The sequence below is a fragment of the Coturnix japonica genome, chromosome Z (genome assembly GCF_001577835.2).
Source record: "Coturnix japonica isolate 7356 chromosome Z, Coturnix japonica 2.1, whole genome shotgun sequence".
In the NCBI taxonomy this organism is placed as follows: domain Eukaryota; kingdom Metazoa; phylum Chordata; class Aves; order Galliformes; family Phasianidae; genus Coturnix; species Coturnix japonica.
In genome coordinates, this window is record NC_029547.1 from 18,487,503 (window position 1) to 18,507,709 (window position 20,207).

The following is a 20,207-nucleotide window of genomic DNA, read 5'->3' on the forward strand; positions in this document are numbered from 1 at the left end:
GAGGGCGGGCGGGGGGCGGTGCCGAGCCCGGTGCGCTCCGTCGGACGGGAGGAGCCGTCCCGGAGCTGTGGGGCCGCGTCACGCAGTGCGGCCGTGGAGCGCGGCGATGGAGGTTGCTCGCTGACGGCTCGGGACGGAGGAGCTGGACGCTGTGGCTGAGCTGCTGGGTCGCTTGCTCTGGGGAAGGAGGCGTCCTCGTTTCTTGTCACGGATCCGACACAGGTATCGCCTGCGCTCGCTCCTGCGTGGACTCGGGACCCTGCGCGGGGCTCGGCGTGTGCCTCGGCTGGGGGACGGAAGCGCATCAAAAACACGAGCCCAGCTGCTGAGCTCTGCTTCTGAGGGACTGCGTTACTTGGTTCTCTAGGCAGTCGGCTGGGGTTCAGTTTGAATGTTAGCGTTATTTTGGTGTCTGTGTTGTGGCAGTGTGAGTCTGATGGATGGCTTTTTTTTTTTTTTTTTTTTTTGCTTTCTTGGGACTCGTAGGGTGCGTCTTCATCTAAAATAGTGTTGTACCGTAGTAGTTTGTAGTGGTTGGCTCTGTTCTGTGGTTCAGCAGAACAGAGAACTGCCTCCTCTGCTGGGGACAAGGGGTGGTGCGCTTGGACATACGTGTGCTAGGAGTCTGGTGGGGCTCTTGTGTTCCTTAAGAAGGCGAGTGAGGGGATGTGGTGTCACACAGAGGAAGATGAAGGATGTGGTGAAGATGAGCTGTGCAGAGGTTTCCCTGTTACGTCATGCATGTGCTGCATTCATGCAGCAGGGACAGCACAAATGCCTGCTTCCTTCGTGTCCAGCTCCAGCTGCTTCATGAGTTTGTCCACTGGGTGGGAAGGCCGTGAAACACTTAGAGTGTGATTTTTACCTTCACGTGAAGTTGATATGAGTACACCTAGGTGTCTGCATATGGAAAAGCAGAGGGATGTTTGAAAGTGGAGATGCAGGGTAGGCTTCTTAACCACTCTACAAAAGATACAGGATGGTATGGTGTGTATTATCTATATTCTGAATTAACTACGAAAACCAGGAAGAAGTATTGCAGTGAGTTGTATAAATGCAGAACTCATTATCAGCAGTGTCTGTAAGATGAGTTTATAACATTTTCTGGAATAGTGATTAAATCTCTTTCAGAGTAGCTGTGGTTGGTAAATGGCACACTCATGGCAATCTTAATGATATGTTTTATTCACATCTTGTTCTGTCTTATGTGTGTGGGAGCTCAGGTTTACCTGCATGGTCCTCCCTCTTCTTGTCCTGCTCTCCACCTTCCTTTGAGTGACCGTACTCAAGGAAAGGCTACGAAGGCCTAATAATGGTCTATGGACTGGAGATGTGTGACAAAATAATCTCCCAGTGTATATGCTGACATCTGTGGTTCCTCAAACACTAAAGCTAAGAAGTAAACTCCCAGGATCAGACCTGTACACAAAGCCTTTAAAACCTTACTCAAAAGTTTCTTCTTTTCCATGGCTAAAAACAGAGAATGACTATGCAGTGACAGTATTTCTAGTTTTTTTTTAATATATCAAAACGTGTTAACATGCTGCTAAACACTGTTCTATACTGAAGAAGAGGTGTTCTTAAAACAAGCTTTTCATCTGTAACTTTAATGTACACTAAACAAAGTAATATTATCTGCGGTTATTAACTGAACTGACCTTGCCTGGCCACCACATCCTTCAGGATTTTAGAACAAAAGTATCTTATCGTGATGTTCCTATTTTTTATTTAATTCTGCTTAGAGAATGGCAAAGTCTTTCCTGTTTTTTTTTTTTTGTTTGTTTTGTTTTTTGTTTTTTTTTTTTTCAGATTCCAGTCAATTTACAGCTTATAAATGAAAAAGTCCTTGAACTTTCCAGATGCAGCATTTTCTATTTTACTTCCTGCTGTGATATCTAAAGAACAGGTTTCTGTGGTTTCAAGGAGCTCTGCTCCACATTGGTCCTTTGGATGTCTCCATGAACTTCCTGGCTTCCTCAGTAGATCTGTATTGTTTGAATAATACTGAGAACTTATTCTAGTGAATTAAATAGATAATGGCAGCAAATTGTCATCATTTCAAATATAAATAGGTTTATTTTTCAGCAGGAAATGTCCTTAGCTTCTTTGGCTTGAATTTCTACTTAATTGAAATATTACAATGTTAATTTTTATTCTTCCTGGACTGAGGTTCAGCTGGCTACTTTTGGCTTGCTTAGGGACTACAGGCTATGAAACCAACGTGCCCAGGATCATTTACTGTGGCATGCGCTGCTTTTCCCACCAATGGTCCTGTCAAAGTGCAATTTGTACGGCTTATGGAGGTCAGAGATCGCATCAACTGTCCCTCACCTTTGCTGATTCCTTCAGTTTGTTTGTTCTGCTCTGACCTGTATGGATGAATCTTTGTTCTTCCTCCCCTGATACTCATCCTTGGATCTGTTCCTGGGAGCTGATGCTTCTGCAGCCTGTTTTTGAGGAAGGGGGCTGGAGTTCGTATTTGGAACTTCAGGCATTCTGTGCCTGAAATGTCCTCTTTTACCCCTGGGATTTGTGTGAACACTAACAGATTTGAATAGCAGAGTTTGGGACACCTATGTTTATAGCTTGTCCAAATGAGCCTGCTTCCAGATGAATTCCACATTAATTCACTGGGATAGCTCAGGCCTGGGCTCCTGGCAGTCAGCATTGACTGATCTGGTATAGAATAGAGGCTGTTTCCTTATCTGGAAGCTGGCATCATAGAGTTGCTACAATTGCTACTAACTTCTGAATGAAAGACATCAGCTGATCTTCAGTTTTTCTGTATTAGGGTTTCTGTAAGCATTGTATTTGTTGTTAGTAAGGAGTAATCTGCTAGGTCTGAACAGGAATGTTAGAAATTCTTGAAGAGTGCTTATGTTTTATGTTGGCTAAAAACATACTGCCATTTCAGTTTATAGATGTACTGTGATTTTTATTAATGGCACAACAGCTACCTTGTGTGCAGAAGTATGCGTTTGTACTATTGAAAATAATCTTAGAATTAGACTTGAATGGAAAAAGCTTTCCTGTCCTGGAAGAGGGGAGATATTATTGAAGAAACACTACATAGAAAATGTGAGGAAAGGTTGTCATGGGTCTTTTTTTCCTGTGGCTTCATCATAAATTTACACCATAATTATTCCAAATGTATTAAATTTAAAAATTAAAAATGGAAACTCTGAGGCTTTGCTGATGAGACAGGTTTATCAAACGTTACTTTTTTTCTTTCTTTTTGAATGAGACCTCCATTGAGTTTCCCTCTTTGTGCCAGAAACTTCAGTTTGATTAATCAAATCTTTAAATAGCTCTTTTTGAAGAAAACAGTTATGTTCATGCTGTTTCTTTACTGATCTGAGTTTAGCTTTTGTAGTTGTCTTTCAGTCATTCTGTGCATTTCACAGAATCACAGAATCACAGCATGACCCGGGTTGGAAGGCCTCAAGGATCATGTAGTTTCCAAACCCCCCTGCCTAGACGAGGCGCAACAAAAAAAAAAAAAACATACACCTTTATAATCAGGTTGCCCAGGGCCCCCGTCCAACCTGTAGATCTTGAACACCTGCATGAGAGCGTGCACCACACTCTCCCTGGGAGCCTGTTCAGGCCTAAACCACTCTCCTAGTAAGAAAGCTTCCTCCTAACATCCAACCTAAATCTTCCCTCTTTTAACTTAAAACCATTTCCCGTGTCCTGCTATTGTCAGCCCTTTCGAGAGTTTACTCCCCTCCTGGGAGTAAGTTCCCTTCAGGTATTGAAAGGCTGAATGAGGTCACCCTCAACCATTCTTTCTGGCCAGGCATGAACAAACCCAACTCCTCTCACCCTCTCGATAGGGAGGTGCTCCAGCCCCCTTGATCATCTTCGTGGCCCTCCTCTGGACCCTTTCCAAAATCTCCATGTCTTTATTTCTAGGGCTCCACACGCTTGGACACAGTACTCCAGATGCGGCCTGCACAAGAGCAGAGTAGAGGGGGAACAATCTACCTCCCTATCCCTGCTGACAACCCTCTTCCTGATGACCTATTGGATCCACATTTGCTTTGCGCGTTCTGTGGGGCGGGTGTTGTGCGGGTGTGGTGCCGAGCGCACTGCTGGCTCATGTTAAGTTTCTCATCTATCAGGGACCCCGAGGTCTTCCTCTGCCGAGCTGCTCTCAAGAACACTCCTCCCAGCCTGTACAGGTGCCATGGGTTTCTTCTGGCCAATCATTAAACCCTTGCACTTTGCCGCTGTTGAAATCATTAGGTTCACCCGAGCCCAGCTTTACCAGCTGTCGAGGTCCCTCTGAGGGCATCCCTTCCTTCCAAACCGTACGATGCGACTATTCCTCAGCTTGGGTCATCAGCAACTTGTGAGGGTGCACTCAATTCCCTCATCGTATGTCTTAAAAGATGTTAAAGAGCACCGCGTCCCAAGACAGGACCCTGATGGACACCGACTCGTTACCGGCCTCTCCACCTGGACATAGAAGCCCAGTTGACCACCACCCTCTTCGGGCGGCCTTTGCAACCAATTGCTTAATCCATCGAATTATCCACCCATCAAATCCACTTCCCTCCAATTTGGAGAAATGAGGATGTGATGGGGACCATGTCAAAGGCCTTGCTCAGGTCCAGGTAAATGACATCAGTCGCCTTCCCTTCGTCCACCAACACCATCACTCCATCATAGAAGGCCACATTTGTGAGGTTGGAAGAGTCCTCTGGGTCCATCTTTTACAACACCAGCTCCAGCAGGGACATCCAGATCAGGGTGCCCAAGAGCACATCCAGGTGGCATTTGGAGATCTCCAGGAAGGAGTCTCCACAGCCTTTCTGGGCCTCCTGTGCCCAGCCACCCTTATGGTAAAGGAGTTGCTTGAACATGTTTCTCCACAGGTGCACGACTCTGCACTTCTTGTTGAACACTGTGAGGCTCCTGCCAGCCCATCTGTCCAGCCTGTTGAGGTCTCTGGATGGCAGCACAGCACTCTGGTATATCAGCCTCTTCTCCTAGTTTTGGGTCATCTTTAAGTGAAGCATTTCTGAGTTCATGATGTAACTTGTTCATCACCAGACAGTTCTTTCATTTCTTTCACATGTGTATTGAACAAGTAAACATCCAAACTGCTATTTAGTCATGTGCGATTATAGTGACAACCACATAAGGTGTAAGCAAATCTGTAACCTGCTGAGTTGCTACGCTGATTTCTCACATCTCGTAATTGGCAATTTGCACACTGAGTAACCAGCTGCTAAACTGGGGAAGGAGGAAAGAGGTGCTGTTACAGCATCAGTACTGAACCAAAGTAACAACTTAGAGCTGGGAGGAAACATCCTCGGATCTCCCTAGGCCCTTTGCAGTTCTCTATTTCAGTAAAGTCAGATACTTTTAAAGCCATTCACTTAACAATAACAACAAATTATTTTACTAAGTGTGTGTGTCTGACTGTATAATGTGAACTGGAGGAGCACTAGAACAGAACAGAAAGTTGGATGTGGGTAGAGGAGAAAGAGATTGCTAAGTATAGGCAGGATCTTTGATCTTTGTTTAATCGTTTATGTAAATGCAAGGAACTTGAATATTTTGAAGGCTTGTAAACTGGCATTGTGGCTGGATTTCCCATGCCTGGTCTTCTTAGCACTGTGCTCCACGGCAGTAGAATATGCAGTAGTTTGGGGTATTTTTGGCACAAGCCTAACTTGGAAATAGGTTTATGACTTTCCTGTGTTTTTGAGTCTCAATTGCTTGCTAGGAGTGTGGGAGCATGGGGTTGCTAGGGCAGGACTGGTTATGAAAACATTTTCCCTATTCTTAGAAATGCCTAAACATTTTTTTTGGCTGAAAGGCAGCCTCAGTCTTGTCCCTTCAAAAGTACAGGACTGGCATGCTAAGATTTCAGCAGAAATCGTTTGCATTTTGAAAAATTCCAAGGATACAAAACAGATTTACAGTGGGAAATGTGAGGCATACTTAATAGGCCATGTATTGATTGATTGATTGATTTAATATATGGCAGATTGTTCTATTTCTCTGCGCTAAGAGTTTTTGCATCCTTTGAAGTGTTTAACCAGTTTGGTTCTTCTGCTCATACTTTCTTTATCTCTCACAATTTCTTTTTGCATGTGATCAATACAGAAATTTAATTTCTAGTAGAAGAATTGTTGCTCCCATGTAAAATCAAATTTCCGTGTCATGTCATAGGGCGTTTTTTTTCCCCTCTATATTTTGTAATGAAATTGACTGTTAATTTTATTAAAAAATTTTGTGTAAATTGATTGACACCTTCTCATAAATGCTTTTAAATGTTCGCTAATCTAGAAGGCATTTTGTTCTGTAGCTGTGTGCCCTGTCTGTTGATTTGTTTGTTTTGTTCTTGGGACAGGTTGAGATAATATTTTGAGTAGTCTACAAGTAAGAGAACTTAACACCCATTTTACCTAGAGCAGTGAGAATGCTTCACTCTAGATGACTTTACTGTGGTGACTATTTTATCTTCTTTTTACTTTATTTTTTTTAGGAAAAACTGTGTTTTTAACATTAGTTTTATTCCCCAAAGTCTTTACAATTCAGAATACACGTTGAGCTTTTGTCATGGGTTTTTATTAAAATGGAGCTCTATCATTTATGTTAAATGCCCCAAGCTCTTTCCTGTAAACAGCTATAAACGCTTATCTTCACATGCCACACACAGGATTTGGTGTTCTCATGAATTAGTATTTCCTCCAAGATTAAAGCCATATTCACTGAGCTGTTACAAAACATTTTATTTAACTATCTAATGAAATAATTAACTTTCTGAAATGGGGGAAAAAAAGTTCTTATGCCAGTGCAGCATCTGTAATTCATTTTTGCGGAATGTTGATTTGAACTGGGTTCATCCTTCCTCCTCTGTTCTGTATTTTGGATGAGGCACATCATCTTGTAAAGTTCTTGATGATTTTGCTTTTTTTGTTGGTATTAGTAGTTGCCTCTGAATTGTATCAGTTGCACTGCAACCATTAGTCTCCTAGCTAGTAAAGTGCAGTGGACTGCATCACTGTTGACCACAACTGCATAGCATTCTTTGGTGTGTGTTCTACTGAGCTGGTTAAGAGTCATCTGACTGTTACAATTTTCCTTTTTTTTTTGAGGGGAATATAGTTTTCATTTAGCCATTTTAAGAGGTGACCTTGTTTAATGCCTGTCCCCACAGGATAGTTAGGCAGGCCAAATTTCAAATAAATGTAATTCTCTTTCTTACCAGTCCTTAGACTTCTGGAGGGGAGACTTTGGTCCCTTTCAGGCCATGGTTGAGAGAGTCCCCTGGGAGGTGGTTCTGGAGGGCATGGGAACCCAGAAAGGCTGGAAATGCTTTAAAGAAGTTATTTTAAAGATGCAGGAGCTAACCATCTCCAAGACACAGCAGACAAGCTGACAGGGAAGGAGACTGATCTAGCTGAACAGAAACCTTGGCGGGAACTCAGGAACAAAATGAAGGTTTATGGTCTTTGAAGGGGTGGGCAAGCAACTTATGAGAATTACAAGTACATGGTGAAGCTGTGCAGGGAGAAAATCAGGCCAAAGCTTAGCTAGAACTGAACTCGGCAACTAGGGTGAAAGACAGCAGTAAATATTTATATAAATACATCAGCAGTAAGAGAAGGGCTAGGGAGAATATCAGTCCTTTGTTGGATGCAGAGGGCAGCTTGGTGACCAAAGATCAGGATGAGGCTGAGGTAATTATTACCTTCTTTGCCTCAGTCTTTAATAGGTAGGACTGGGTTTATGAATGGTAGATCCTGTTTGACAAACCTCATTGCATTCGATGACAGGGTGACATGCTTAGTGGATGATTTTAAGACTGTCAGTGTGGTATATCTGGACTTCATTCAGGCTGTTGACACTATTTCCCACAACATCCTCAAGGAGAAGCTGGCTACCCATGGTTTGGATGGGTGTATATTCTGCTGGGTAAAACACTGGCTGGATGACTGGGCTCAAAGAGTCGTGGTCAATGGAGTTAAACCCAGTTGGTGACTGGTCATGAGTGGTGTCTCCCTGGGCTCTAGTGGGGCCACTTCTATTTAAGATCTTTATTAATGATCTTGATGAGGGGACTGAGTGCACCCTCAGTAAGTTTGCAGATAGCGCCAAGTTGGGAAGGAGCATTGATCTGCCTGAGGGGAGAAGGGCACTACAGAGGGACCTGGATAGACTGGTTCAATGGGCTAAGGTTAACTGTATGCGTTTCAATAGCGTCAAGCATTTTGGTCACAAAAATCCCAGGCAACTCTATAGACATGGGGAGCTGTGGCTGGAAAGCTGCCTGATGGAAAGGGACCTTGGTGTACTGATGGACAGTCGGCTGAATATGAGCCAGCAGTGTGCCCAGGAGACCAAGAAGGCCAATGGCATCCTGTCTTGTGTCAGGAATGGTGTGGTGAGCAGGACTAGGGAAGTCATCCTGCCCCTGTACTCAGCATTGGTGAGGCCTCACCTCAAACACTGTGTTCAGTTTTGGGCACCTCAGTACAGAAGGGACACTGAGGTGCTGGAGCAGGTCCAGAGAAGAGCAACAAGGCTTGTGAATGGCTTGGAGAATATGGCCTATGAGAAGAGACTGAAGGAACTGGGGCTGTTTACTCTGGGGAAAAGGAGGCTGAGGGGAGACCTATTTCTCTCTTCCAGTATCTGAAAGGTGCTTACAGCGAGAGTGGGGCTGGTCTCTACTCACTGGTGACAGGTGGCAAGATAAGGGGAAATGGCCTCAAGTTGCGCCAGGGTAAATTTAGGTTGGATATCAGGAAAACTTCTTTACAGGAAGGGTTGTTAAGCACTGGAATAGGCTCCCCAGGGAGGTAGTTGGGTCACCTTCCCTGGATGTGTTTAAAAATCATTTGGATGTGGTGCTCAGGGATGTGATTTAGTGGAGGTGTAGAGCAAATGAGGGTAATGGCAGATCCTTTATTTGAGAAATAGGCGCTATAGGAAAAGATACCAAAATGAACTCACACCTCCTGGTAACTACATGCCCGTATAATATACGGGGCATGTAGTTTGGAGAAAGGACCAAGCTGAGGAATGTGACCCTCCCCTGTTTGTACAGATTCATGGCAGGAGACAAGGGTGGGTGGAAATGGGGAGCCTGTGCAGACTCAGATTGCATGGAAGTAGGGTGACTCCTGAACCCCCTATTGCTCTGGGCACTCAAGTACTCATGTAGCTCATCCACTGATTCAGGCTGTGACCCTGGAATCCCACTACAGGGGGGTTGTTAGGTTAGTATGGTTAGGTTGTGGTTGGACTTGATGATCTTTAAGGTCTTATCCAACCTGAGTGATTTTATGCTTCACAATGCAATTAAAAGACAGATTAGATCCCCCTGAGAAGGATTTCAGATATGCTTGCCCCTTTCATCTTCCAGGAAAACTGCTTCAAATTTCTCACATCATGCAGGAAACTAACACTTAGATAAATCAGTACCTAGACTGAACCCAAGTGGGTCATTATTCTTGTTATATGAATCCTTGCAAAGTGTTGAAGTTACAAGGGCATCTACATGCTATTTATTTAATATTAATATTTTTATTTTTTCACAGTGTTTCCTGCCCACAGTTACTGAAAAGGAAATGTTCAAATGTTGGATTTGGATATTTATCTTGCTCTGTAGAAGCTCTGTAGCAGGTATGTTTCTTAATTACTAGCACTCATTTTGCCAATAGAAAATTTACCAGCAGGGATCCGTTGCCAAATGTAATTTCTAAGCGTTATTAAAATGAAAACCAGAGTATTTTAAACATAGGAGTTAGCAGGTGATTAGGTAATGTACAGTATAGGGTGAAAGATTAAGTTATGGTATTCTTGATCTGTCTTTGTGGTGTGCAAACTGTGATCTCTGTTGGGTTGTCAAGGTTTAACTTTGGTGATCCGCTGATAGTCCAAATTAATACCTTTGTAATACACAAGCACCCAAAGAGCAGTTAACATCTGCTGTTTTAGGTCTAGTTTATGCCAAATATTAGTAGTCATTACATGAATTTCTGAGTAATAGCATTATCCCTGATCTTAAAAGCCACAATAACAATGTGTGAAGGTTTGTTTTTTTAAAAAAATAATTCATTAATTAATTTTTTAGAACTGTGGTAGTTCCACAGTCAGTTTAAGCTTGCACAGTAACCATTGAAATTGTAATGAATGTTGTAGGGCTGCTTCTGAAGTGGTTAAGAAACAGATCTGAACGTAAAATCACAGGCTTTTATTTTTCATCTGTATTCTGTATGTTGCTCCAAAAGTAGTGCCTCCTATTTATTTCCATGAAAACTACAGCAGACACAGAAAGCACAACAGCACAATTTGGTAGAGGAAATTCTCAGCTACAAAACAATTTTTCAGCATAGTCACCACCACTTGTTATACATTGTCAACAGCTAAGATATGGAAACATCATTCTTACACATACTTATATCAATAGGTATAATATGGGTGCCATCTGAGCATTGTATTTGAACAGTGTCTGGGAAAAAATCTAATAAAATGATCTCTGAATGATCTCTGGGCATATATGTTGATAACGAAGTAAGTTGCCGTTTTAAAATTTTTTTTTATTTTTTTATTTTTTTTTTAGAATCTAGGTTATATGATAACTTTAATTTTGTTTTTAGATGAAAACTCTATCAGAGATGCTGACATTTTTCCTTCTTCTCCTGAAATTGAGAGAGGATCCACCCTGAAACTGTTCTGTGTTCTTGGAAAACACTACACACCTCACAGGAACGCAAGCCACATCATCTGGAAACTGAATCGTGAATTAATTGCTCAGGAAAACTACAACATTGTCAATGAGACTGTATCTAGTATAACTATCTATAATTTCACTCACAACAAAGCACATGTGAAATGCTTTATTAAGTACTTAGGGAAAGAACAACTTCTGGTTCACACTGAAGTGAAATCTGGCTGTAAGTAGAAATGTGGGGAAACTAATTTTAACATTTTTGAATAACCTAAAATAAAAATATTTTTAAAACAACTTTTTTCCCCCCAAAGTAAAGCATTAAACTTCTGGCAAACCTTATTCATGCAAATCCATAACCTCTCTGACCCAGTGTTTGGACAGTTAAATCAGTGCAGGTTTTCTCTTTGTTTTTTTCTCATATTTAGACTAGACAACTTTATATTTCTCTAGGGATGGTTTCCTTTCTATTCCTGTGTTACAAACAAATTATAATCTCATCTGGAGAAGACTTAAGGGTAAACTAAATACTATTTTTTCTAATTTATTGAGCAGGTTAATCCAGACTGTACTAACATCTGCATGGGGATCTCTTAATAGTAAAGAATAAATGCAGAGAAGTAAGTTCCTGGAAAAAAAAAAAAAAGCAGAAAATATTGCTTGTTTTCCAAGTTAAGTGTATCTTAAGCATGTTAGCAAAAGGGAAATCTTTTAAATAGAGATATCTTCTTTCAGAGAGAGGGCTTCTTATAGAGTTTATAGAACTCCCTTCTGCTAGTTTATTTCATTGGAGGTCTTTGTCTTCCATTCAACTCTCATTTCTTCTGCTGAGTGAAGAAGACTGGCTTTAACACAGATATGTCTTCAGACTATAAAGGTTGCATTCCTTTGTGCTGTCTTGCTTGGAAGAGAGGGAGTCTGGAATTAGGGGGGTCTCTTCAGAGTTGTATTGATACATCTTCCAGGAAGTTATCTTTCTGAGGTCATGAGGGCTTTTCAGATCAGCAGTTTTGGTAGGGTAGGTGGTAATGGGAAGGAACTAAGTGGAACTATGTCTTTCAGAGATTACCCTCTTTTTGTGAATGTTTTTCTTGTTTCTTTGTTTTTCTGTTACTAACTGGATTGACATCTAGCTATAGGTGCTTTGCAGGCGTTATACTTAGAGGTTCAGGTTGAAGTGCATATTGATTTAATTTTTTTTTAGTGAGTTAGTATAAAAATTCCTTTGGGCCCACTTAGTTAAGTACATCTGAGAAGTAGCTGGAGCAAATCTCTTTTTTGGTTTTGTGAAGGGTTATGAGGGAAGTGAATTCTTAAACTATGTTCTATGCAAGTCATGTAGTGATTTGGTGTAATCAACCTGCCTACTAACATTTGAAGTTTTATATTAAGTTGCTTATTTTCATGAGATTTTCTTTGCCTATGTCTATGCAGTTCCACCAGGCACACCAAGAAATATTTCCTGCATATACGATGTTGATATTAAGCTTACCTGTAACTGGACTTCAGGAAGAGAAACAAATCTTGAAACAAGTTATACTCTTTACAGAAAAATGTAAGTATAGGATGTACCAGGGACTGGTATGCTGGGGTGAGACCACTAGTTGTGTCCCTATCCCATCCCTTCCCCCGCCCGCACCCCGCCCCTACCATTTGACTTCTGTTTAAAGTAGACCTGGAAACGTGCAGTTCACAGGCATTTCTTAGTGCAATTAATTTTGGGTTGATAATGGTTGAAAAAAGTTAATACCTGATACCATTTTATTTCTCTGTGTGTAAGCAATGAGCATTTTCAACCTAGTACTCAGTAGACAAATGTTTATGTCAGAACTTAAATTCACTTTTTTCTTCAAGGTAACATGAGTAAGCCTAAGTACAAACATCATCTTTTAGGGTATTCCACTGCTGAGGTAGAATGGAAGTTCTTTGAGTTTTTACCTATCCTCTGGGTGGACCTTATCACGGCCTTTTAGTACCTGAAGAGAGCCTACAGGAAAGCTGGGGAAGTACTTTTTATAAGGGCATGTAGTGACAGGACAAGGGGAAATAGGCTTAAACTGGAAAAGAGTAGTTCTAGACTAGATATTAGGAAGAAATTCTTTACTGAGAGGGTGGTGAGACACTGGAACATCTTGCCCAGTGAGGTTGTGGATGCCCCCCTCCCTGGAAGCATTCAGAGCCAGGCTGAATGGTGCTTTAGCCAGCCAATAGGGAAGTGTCCCTGCCTGTAGCAGGAGTGTTGGAACTAGATGATCTTAAAGGTCTCTTCCATTGTAAACCAGTTTGTGATTGCTTTTACAGCAGTGCAAGCTTATGCTGTCCTAAAAATATTCATTAAATACCTACCTCAGACTGTTTTTTGAGTTACACCAAGGATGTGCGTAACTATGAGGACATTAACACAGCTCTCGTGTAAGTTTTAATTTGTAGAATTTCTGTGTTGGTAGGTAAAATGAACCAATTTTTGTTAGTCTTACATCCTGTTCTATGTATTTGAAAGCATATGATGAAAAATCAGTGTACTACTTATGTGTTATTTCGGGGAAATCTGTCAAATTTCAATTACCTAGTTAGAAATTAGCAGTGGTACAATTTAGTTTTTCTTCATACTGTGTTGAAAAGGTGTGGGAAGGCTTGTCTCATAGCTGTGCAATGTAGCATGTGTTTTGAGCTGTAGCTGCATACGTATTTTTATAAAAGCCCTTATGTGGGCTTGCTTGATTATTTCACTGCTTTGATTATTACTTAAAATAATAATAATATGTGAATTAAGTAAATTTTACTTTTTGTTACTGCTCCTTGAAAGTTGTCTTACTAACTTAATCTCTGTGGGCTATCCATATGCATTATTTATTGTTTATATAGAATGAATGCAGGAACAGTGCAGTTATGAAATGGTATTTTCATGCACAAATGTATCACCTAAGGAACTTTTCCTAGGTAAAAAAGTTGTGCAACTGTGAAAACATATAAGTAGTAATTAAATCCTAACCTAACAATCAGTGAGGGTTACTGTAGGAAAATCTTCTAATGTATAACTCCTGTTACTTCTCCCATTTTTCAATTTTTAGTATGAGTGTACAAGGTCCCATTATGCAAAAGCCGGAGATCTCCATCTGCCGAAGCAAAACTGAGTCGTGTTCATTCCATTACCCAAATATTCCATTTGGCGATAATCTTTGTATTCAAGTGAAAGCTGAAAATGTTTTGGGTGAAGCCTCATCAGATTGTGTTCCTATAAATATGGAAGAAATAGGTAATTAACAGAGAGTTAAATAAAACAAAGACATAGTATCTGTTGAACCAATGTCATCTTTCCCATTTATTTTTCCTTCTTTGTAAAATACAGCTTAGAGAACTTTGTGACAAAATCTGTAAAGTAAGTTAGTTTTAGTAGAATAAAACTATGAAATATAACATTTCCAATATAAAGTTTTGAAATAATTCTTTAGATTCAGTTAGTTTTATATTGGTTTACTTTTGAATAACCATCTCATTTTAATTGCTAGTTAAAATTTATAGAACAGTAGAATATCCAATGTTGAAAGAGACCTAAATGGATCATCAAGTCCAAGACTTATGTCTGTTAAAATACACCATCACATGAATTCTCTGTAATGTATGTAATTGGGATAGAAGTTAAAATTATTGGAATTCACATAGACCAGTTCTGATATTTATGTAAGCTTTTTCTTTTGTTTCTCCATTCTAGAGAGATTTCAGCCTCCTGAAATACTTTCATTACAAAAATATGTTGGTATAAAGCAGGTGCTTATAGTAACCTGGAAAATACCTGAGAAAAGTACACGTTTATTGGATGTAAAATGCCAGATTCGATACAGAAATTTGTATACAAACTCATCGGTAAGCTGCTCTTGATCTCTATTGAATGTGGGCTTTGTAACTAATCTTATAACACTATAAAAGGCTAACTATAAAAAAGACAAGAAGCGTTGGAAATGATGATAGAACCTTGTTATTTTAGTGGAGGATAACTGGGTATGCATTCAGTTTGGGTTTCTTTGTTGTCTAGGATGAATTTTCTTTCCCTTTTGGTCAATATATATTTGGATACAAACTGTACTGATATTTCTGTGAATGGCAAAGGAGTGGCCTGTCATACACATAATTTGTCAAGATGCTATTCTTGTTTTGCATTCTGGTGAAGAAAACAACATTTACTTCCAAACACAGTAGATGAGTCAGATTAAGACGGACTAATTATATGTTAAGTTTCAAGTACATCAAAGTATAGATTTTGCAAGATAGGAAATAAGCATATTATTTTTCCAAGTCTGTCTTTCTGACAGACTGAAATGAAGGACAGCTGTTGTCAGAGTAACTAATAGAAGTTCTTGGAGCTTGAAAGAAGTTCCTGATGCTAACATGTTTTTTAATTAGCATCTTCCTGATGTTCTCAGGCCAAGCATATTAGCTGTTGGTCTGAGGGTGTAATTTCCTGAATGAACTGATGGACAGAATGGCTTTGGTTTATGGTGTATGTTAGAAAGTTTATTTAAAAGATCTGTTCAGTATGTTCAGGTGATCGTTGCCTCTTGAAGGATGTTTCCAGATGTATCCAGGGTATTATGGTGATACTTGACTCTAGCAGTACTCAGTTGATTCTCAGTTATTAGGAGATACAGCTACCCAGCACCACCTCTACCAGCACAGCTGCCCAGAACAGCTGCCCTAGAACCATTTGGGAGCTGCACATGGTTCAAGTCACATATCAGTCAATCCCAGTCTACTTTAGGTTGAGGTTTTTCAGGAACCAGAGTGTTATGGGAAGAATGAAGATACCACACAAAAATTTAAATAAAAAACAAATTATTTGGGATTTTACACAAGAGGTGTGGAAGGTCAAAAACTTCATTGTGAGTATTTTAAAACCGGGCCATGTGTTTGCATCCAATCCTGTAGCTAACCATTTTTGTTCATGCATCAACTTCAGGAAATTGACACTGTTATGGTGGCTTCTGGAGAAGAGATATCAACACATAATCTCACAGGTCTGTGGGACTCCACAGAGTATTTCGTTGCCATTCGGTGTATCAGTGTTGAGTCAAAACACTGGAGTGAATGGTCTAAAGAGAAAACAGCAAGCACAGAAGAGAAAGGTAGGCCAACTATATAGTATGGTTTTTTATTGTCATTCTAACACTTAGAATCTATCTTAAGCCATGCAGCTAACTATATGGCCTTAAGGAACTGAAATAAATCTCACAATTAATTAACAACTTTACAACTTAGCAATTTTATGAGAGATATGACTTTCAAGAAGCCAAAATAATTCGTGCAGTTACTTAATTATCTTATAAGAGAAAAGTGTCCATTTGGACACTATCTGATTGCTTTATGTCTTATACTGTGGTTCCCAAACCTGTGCACCGTACTCAAGGTGAGGGAGGACAGATGCCATCATTCTGAGCATCCACCCCTTTGTCTCCTCCCCAGATTTTTTTTTTTCTGAGAACAATGTCATGGCATGAGGCATCCCTTTGACCAGTTATAACAACAGATTTCAGGACTTTTGTTGTTGTTTTTTAATAGCTCCCTCAGAAAAAGTGGATTTGTGGAGAGTAATTGAGTCTTCATCCCCAGCTGGAAGCAGATCTGTGTATCTTATGTGGAAGGTAAATACACTCTTTTGTTGTCATCAGAAAAGCAAATGAATGACAACAACATCTCCCCCGAACCAAATCAGAAGTGAAAAGGCTTTGGTTAAGTGAGGGGTAGATCAATAAAGCTTTGTAGTAAATGCAGAAAAAGAGGGTTTCATTGTGTTCAGATCACTGGAAAATCTGATTGAAAATCCTTGCAACTGATCTTGAATAATGCAATTTACCAGTGCTGTGTTTATATTCACATTTAAATTTAATAGTCGTTTAGTAAAACCGAACATTTATGTATTTAAATTACTGAAACAAATGATTAGGCTTTTGTTGTAGCTTTCAGCTAATGCTGCAGTGTAGTTTTAGGGTTTTCTGGTGATTTCAGGTACAGTTTTTATGAGATCACTTTTGATAGATGTTTTTAAGCGTTACTCTCTTCTGTGATTTCCTAATGTATCGTCTTAGAGCAAAATATCACTATAAAATATTTTAAAGGAAAGATTATCTGATTGTTTCCATGGCTGCTGTTTCGAAGTAGTGAGGTGTTCTAAGGATTCTATATTGAGAAGCAAGATGATGAACTGCTTGTGAGATAGTACATTTGCATTTTATTAATTGAAACATCTCCCTAACTACCCTCTGCTATATTTTTTATTTAGAGATTCTATGTTCTTTAATACAGAATATAATTTTGATTATAAAGATAACATTGTGAAAAATTTACTAATGCATTCTTTTAATAGCTGTTAAGCAACTTTCCACCCCATGGGAGAATTCTAGGCTACAAAATACAGTATTATCCAGAAAATAATGCTGCACTTCAAATGACAAACTTCACATCTGATAAGAAAATTACTTTACTTTTAAACGAAGAGGCGTATATAATATCTCTTACTGCCTATAATTCTGCTGGAAATTCTCCTGCAGCTATTTTGAGGATTCCATCCACTGATGAAAAATGTAAGATTTTTTGAATATTGCAATATTTTTTTCTCATTGCAAGCAAATGATTTTCTTGACATCTGAGTAAGTTCTATTGTAGTGGAAGCAAAATTGTGCTAAGGACTTTTGTAGAACTGTATTATATGTAAGATTACGTAGCCTGCTAATTTTTACTGGAACAATGGTGTTTCTCTTGCTCTATTTAGCTATCAGATGCCATATTTCTTTTGCAGAAGATTATTGTTTGGACTTCTGTTTTATCGTATCATTGTTAAAATACCCACATTTTCTGATGTGTTATTATTTCTGTTGCATTACTTTATTTTTGTTCAAATCCTGAATCTCTCCCAAAAATTCATAGTATCATCAAATTACGTCTCACCCATTTCCCAGACCATAAAATTGGTTACCTCAGGGCATTATTGCACCGTGTTTGATGTTATTCCCATGTTAACAGAAGTCCCTAACAGAGGTGGAGAGAGAAACATGCTTGTTTTCTATATTCTGTATTCTTCCATGCACTTGAGAGCTCTTGAACTCTTTTTATGCTTAATTCAGATATCTTTGTTAGCCTTGTATTGCAATATCCTGCTGGCTACCCATGACCTGGGACAAAAGTGTCAGTTGACCCACTGTTGAATCACTTCTACATCAGTTGTAGAAGCTCTTCTCTGGAACTGCATAATTAAATTCCAGTCTAATCAGAAAAATTGGATATGCCGACACAATGTCATCATGTCCTGAATGCTGCTGACTGCTTCTCTGTCCACTATTCCTCAGTAAACATTTCTGCTTTTACCATGCTGTGTTTCTTCTTTCTATAAACTTAGACTTGGCAACACAGTCAGGTTTCCATTAATTTTGTTCTACAGGTTGATGGTCTGCTTTTACTTCAGTGTCACTTAACAATCCTGCTGACTTGCTTTACTTGTTTTCTTATTGCCATTTGACATCCCAATGAAAACTTGCTTATCTGCACTAGCTATAATCTATAAGCTGTGAAATTTAGATCCTTTGATTCTGTGTAAATCTCTTTATGTACTGTTTTGATTATTTTATTGGCCCCTCTCTCTTTTTTAATGTTATAGTTCTTATATTCTTCAATTTAAGTTATTTTTGTTAAGTGTGTATGTTCACTTTTTCTTAACCTTGGCTAAGACTCGTACTTCTCTAAAGAAGCAATCTCAGCTTGCTATGACTGAATTGTTCTCATGCTTCAGTTTCTACAAAGATAAAATTGATGTTCTGTTACATTTTTAGCTTCTCAAATTATTGAAGCAGTGAGAACCTTTACAACAGAGGAAGAGATGATTTTGGAATGGACAGTCTCTAAACCAGAAGTAACCAAGTATGTAGTTGAGTGGTATGAGGAAATGGAGACAGATCCTTTTGGTAGATCATGGCAGTATATATCAAATTCTACAAAGTGGAAACCTAACAAAAGTACGTTCATTTACAAGTTACAGCTGTAATAATGGACACATATATGTATGCTTATATGTACATGTAGTTACTCATGTGTGCTTATTTGTATGCAGACCAGAAAGAACAAATGAGGTTGAATTTGCAAGCAGCTGTTTTGAAATTAACACTGACATTATTGTTGTTCTGCTTTTTGTCAAGTTGATCCCTTTCATTTCTGTGTTAACACATGTGCTTGAAAAAAAAAGTCAAAGAACAAAATATCTAATTTTCATCGGCTTTTTGATAGTTAACAGGAACTGGGGGTCTGCTTTCATATTGTCTCTGAGAGTTTCACTCTTGATCCTGATCCAGACCACCGTACTTCAAATTGTATCACATTGGGCACAAAGCACATAGGAGTACTTGTGTACAATCCAGTATTAAAGGATTTGATTTCATGCCACTTTATACAGACAAAATAATAACAGCCTTATTTTATGCTTTACTGAAATTGCTGCATGTAGTTCAGTAGTTTCTGCCTATAATAAATTAAACAACGGTCTCCTCAAAATAAAGTTCAAGAGCAGTTTAGTACACATTGACTTGAGTCTTGACTCTTAGGCTGAAAATTACTTCTTAACTAAAAAGCAGCTTCCTCTTGAGCATAACTAGGACATCTTTGGTTACCCTGAGCACAAATTGCACTAGAAATGTGATTTGTCTATTCAAGCCTGATTCTGTCATTTGTGGAATTATTTTACAGACAACATGTGGGCCATCCTCATTTGTGCTGGGCTGTGATAAGTTTAAGAGGCTGAAAAAGCAGTGGAAAGCTGATATAATCTACAGATTTGCCTATAGAATCATAGTCACCAAGTCTGAGGAGGAGTGGTACATGAAACCCCTTAAGCTTCTCATAAAACCACAAATGAGTCCTCTCTGAGATGATGAGTTATTTTAAATAGAGAGATGCATCCTGATGATTGCTTGGCTACCAGGTGATTCAGTGTTGAAAGCATAATTTCCTGAGACCTGAACTATGTTTTGAAGCATACAAAAGTCCAGTGAAGAGATTTTGTCTGTACAGTTGTGCTGTGAGTCAGGTTGCTTAGAGGTGTGTCAACAGTCGGCATAACCGGACTATCAGTGTACAGTTACGAGCTGGGGCTCAGAAAACAAAGCTCTTTTTGGCAGAGCAGTAAACCTCATGTGTGAAATTGAAAATGTCCCTAAAATTATCATTTTGTAATGATTAGGTGAAAATAAAAGCTTCTGCCAAGATCTCAAACTATTAGAGATGAGTAAGTGGCTTCATATTTGGAAACTGTATAAAGCTGATAATAACAATTACTTGATCAAACTATTTCCTGTGAAAAATGACTCAGAATGCTGGTACTCTTACAGAATGGAATTATTTCTGTTAAATGTTAAAATGAATACTTGAAATAATAAATAGAATCATAGAATTGTAGAATAGCTCAGGTAGGAATAGACCTTGAAGTTCATTAAGTACAACCACAACCTAACCAAAATATATTCTGTAATTGCAA

At 39.3% G+C, this 20,207-nt stretch overlaps 1 protein-coding gene across 2 annotated transcripts in view; it reads left to right on the forward strand.

Moving 5' to 3' along the window:
• The window catches only part of IL31RA (interleukin 31 receptor A), a 32,673-nt gene continuing 12,466 nt past the window's right edge, over positions 1-20,207 (forward strand). The window contains exons 1-10 of one of the 2 annotated variants that reach the window (XM_015848722.2): positions 1-222; positions 9,564-9,648; positions 10,626-10,922; positions 12,131-12,251; positions 13,768-13,952; positions 14,409-14,560; positions 15,651-15,816; positions 16,250-16,332; positions 17,055-17,271; positions 18,514-18,696. In XM_015848722.2, coding sequence (XP_015704208.1) covers positions 9,594-9,648; positions 10,626-10,922; positions 12,131-12,251; positions 13,768-13,952; positions 14,409-14,560; positions 15,651-15,816; positions 16,250-16,332; positions 17,055-17,271; positions 18,514-18,696 — 1,459 coding nt within the window. In that variant the 5' untranslated portion in view covers positions 1-222; positions 9,564-9,593. The remainder of the gene's footprint in view (positions 223-9,563; positions 9,649-10,625; positions 10,923-12,130; positions 12,252-13,767; positions 13,953-14,408; positions 14,561-15,650; positions 15,817-16,249; positions 16,333-17,054; positions 17,272-18,513; positions 18,697-20,207) is intronic. The other variant, XM_015848723.2, reaches the window with a different exon arrangement.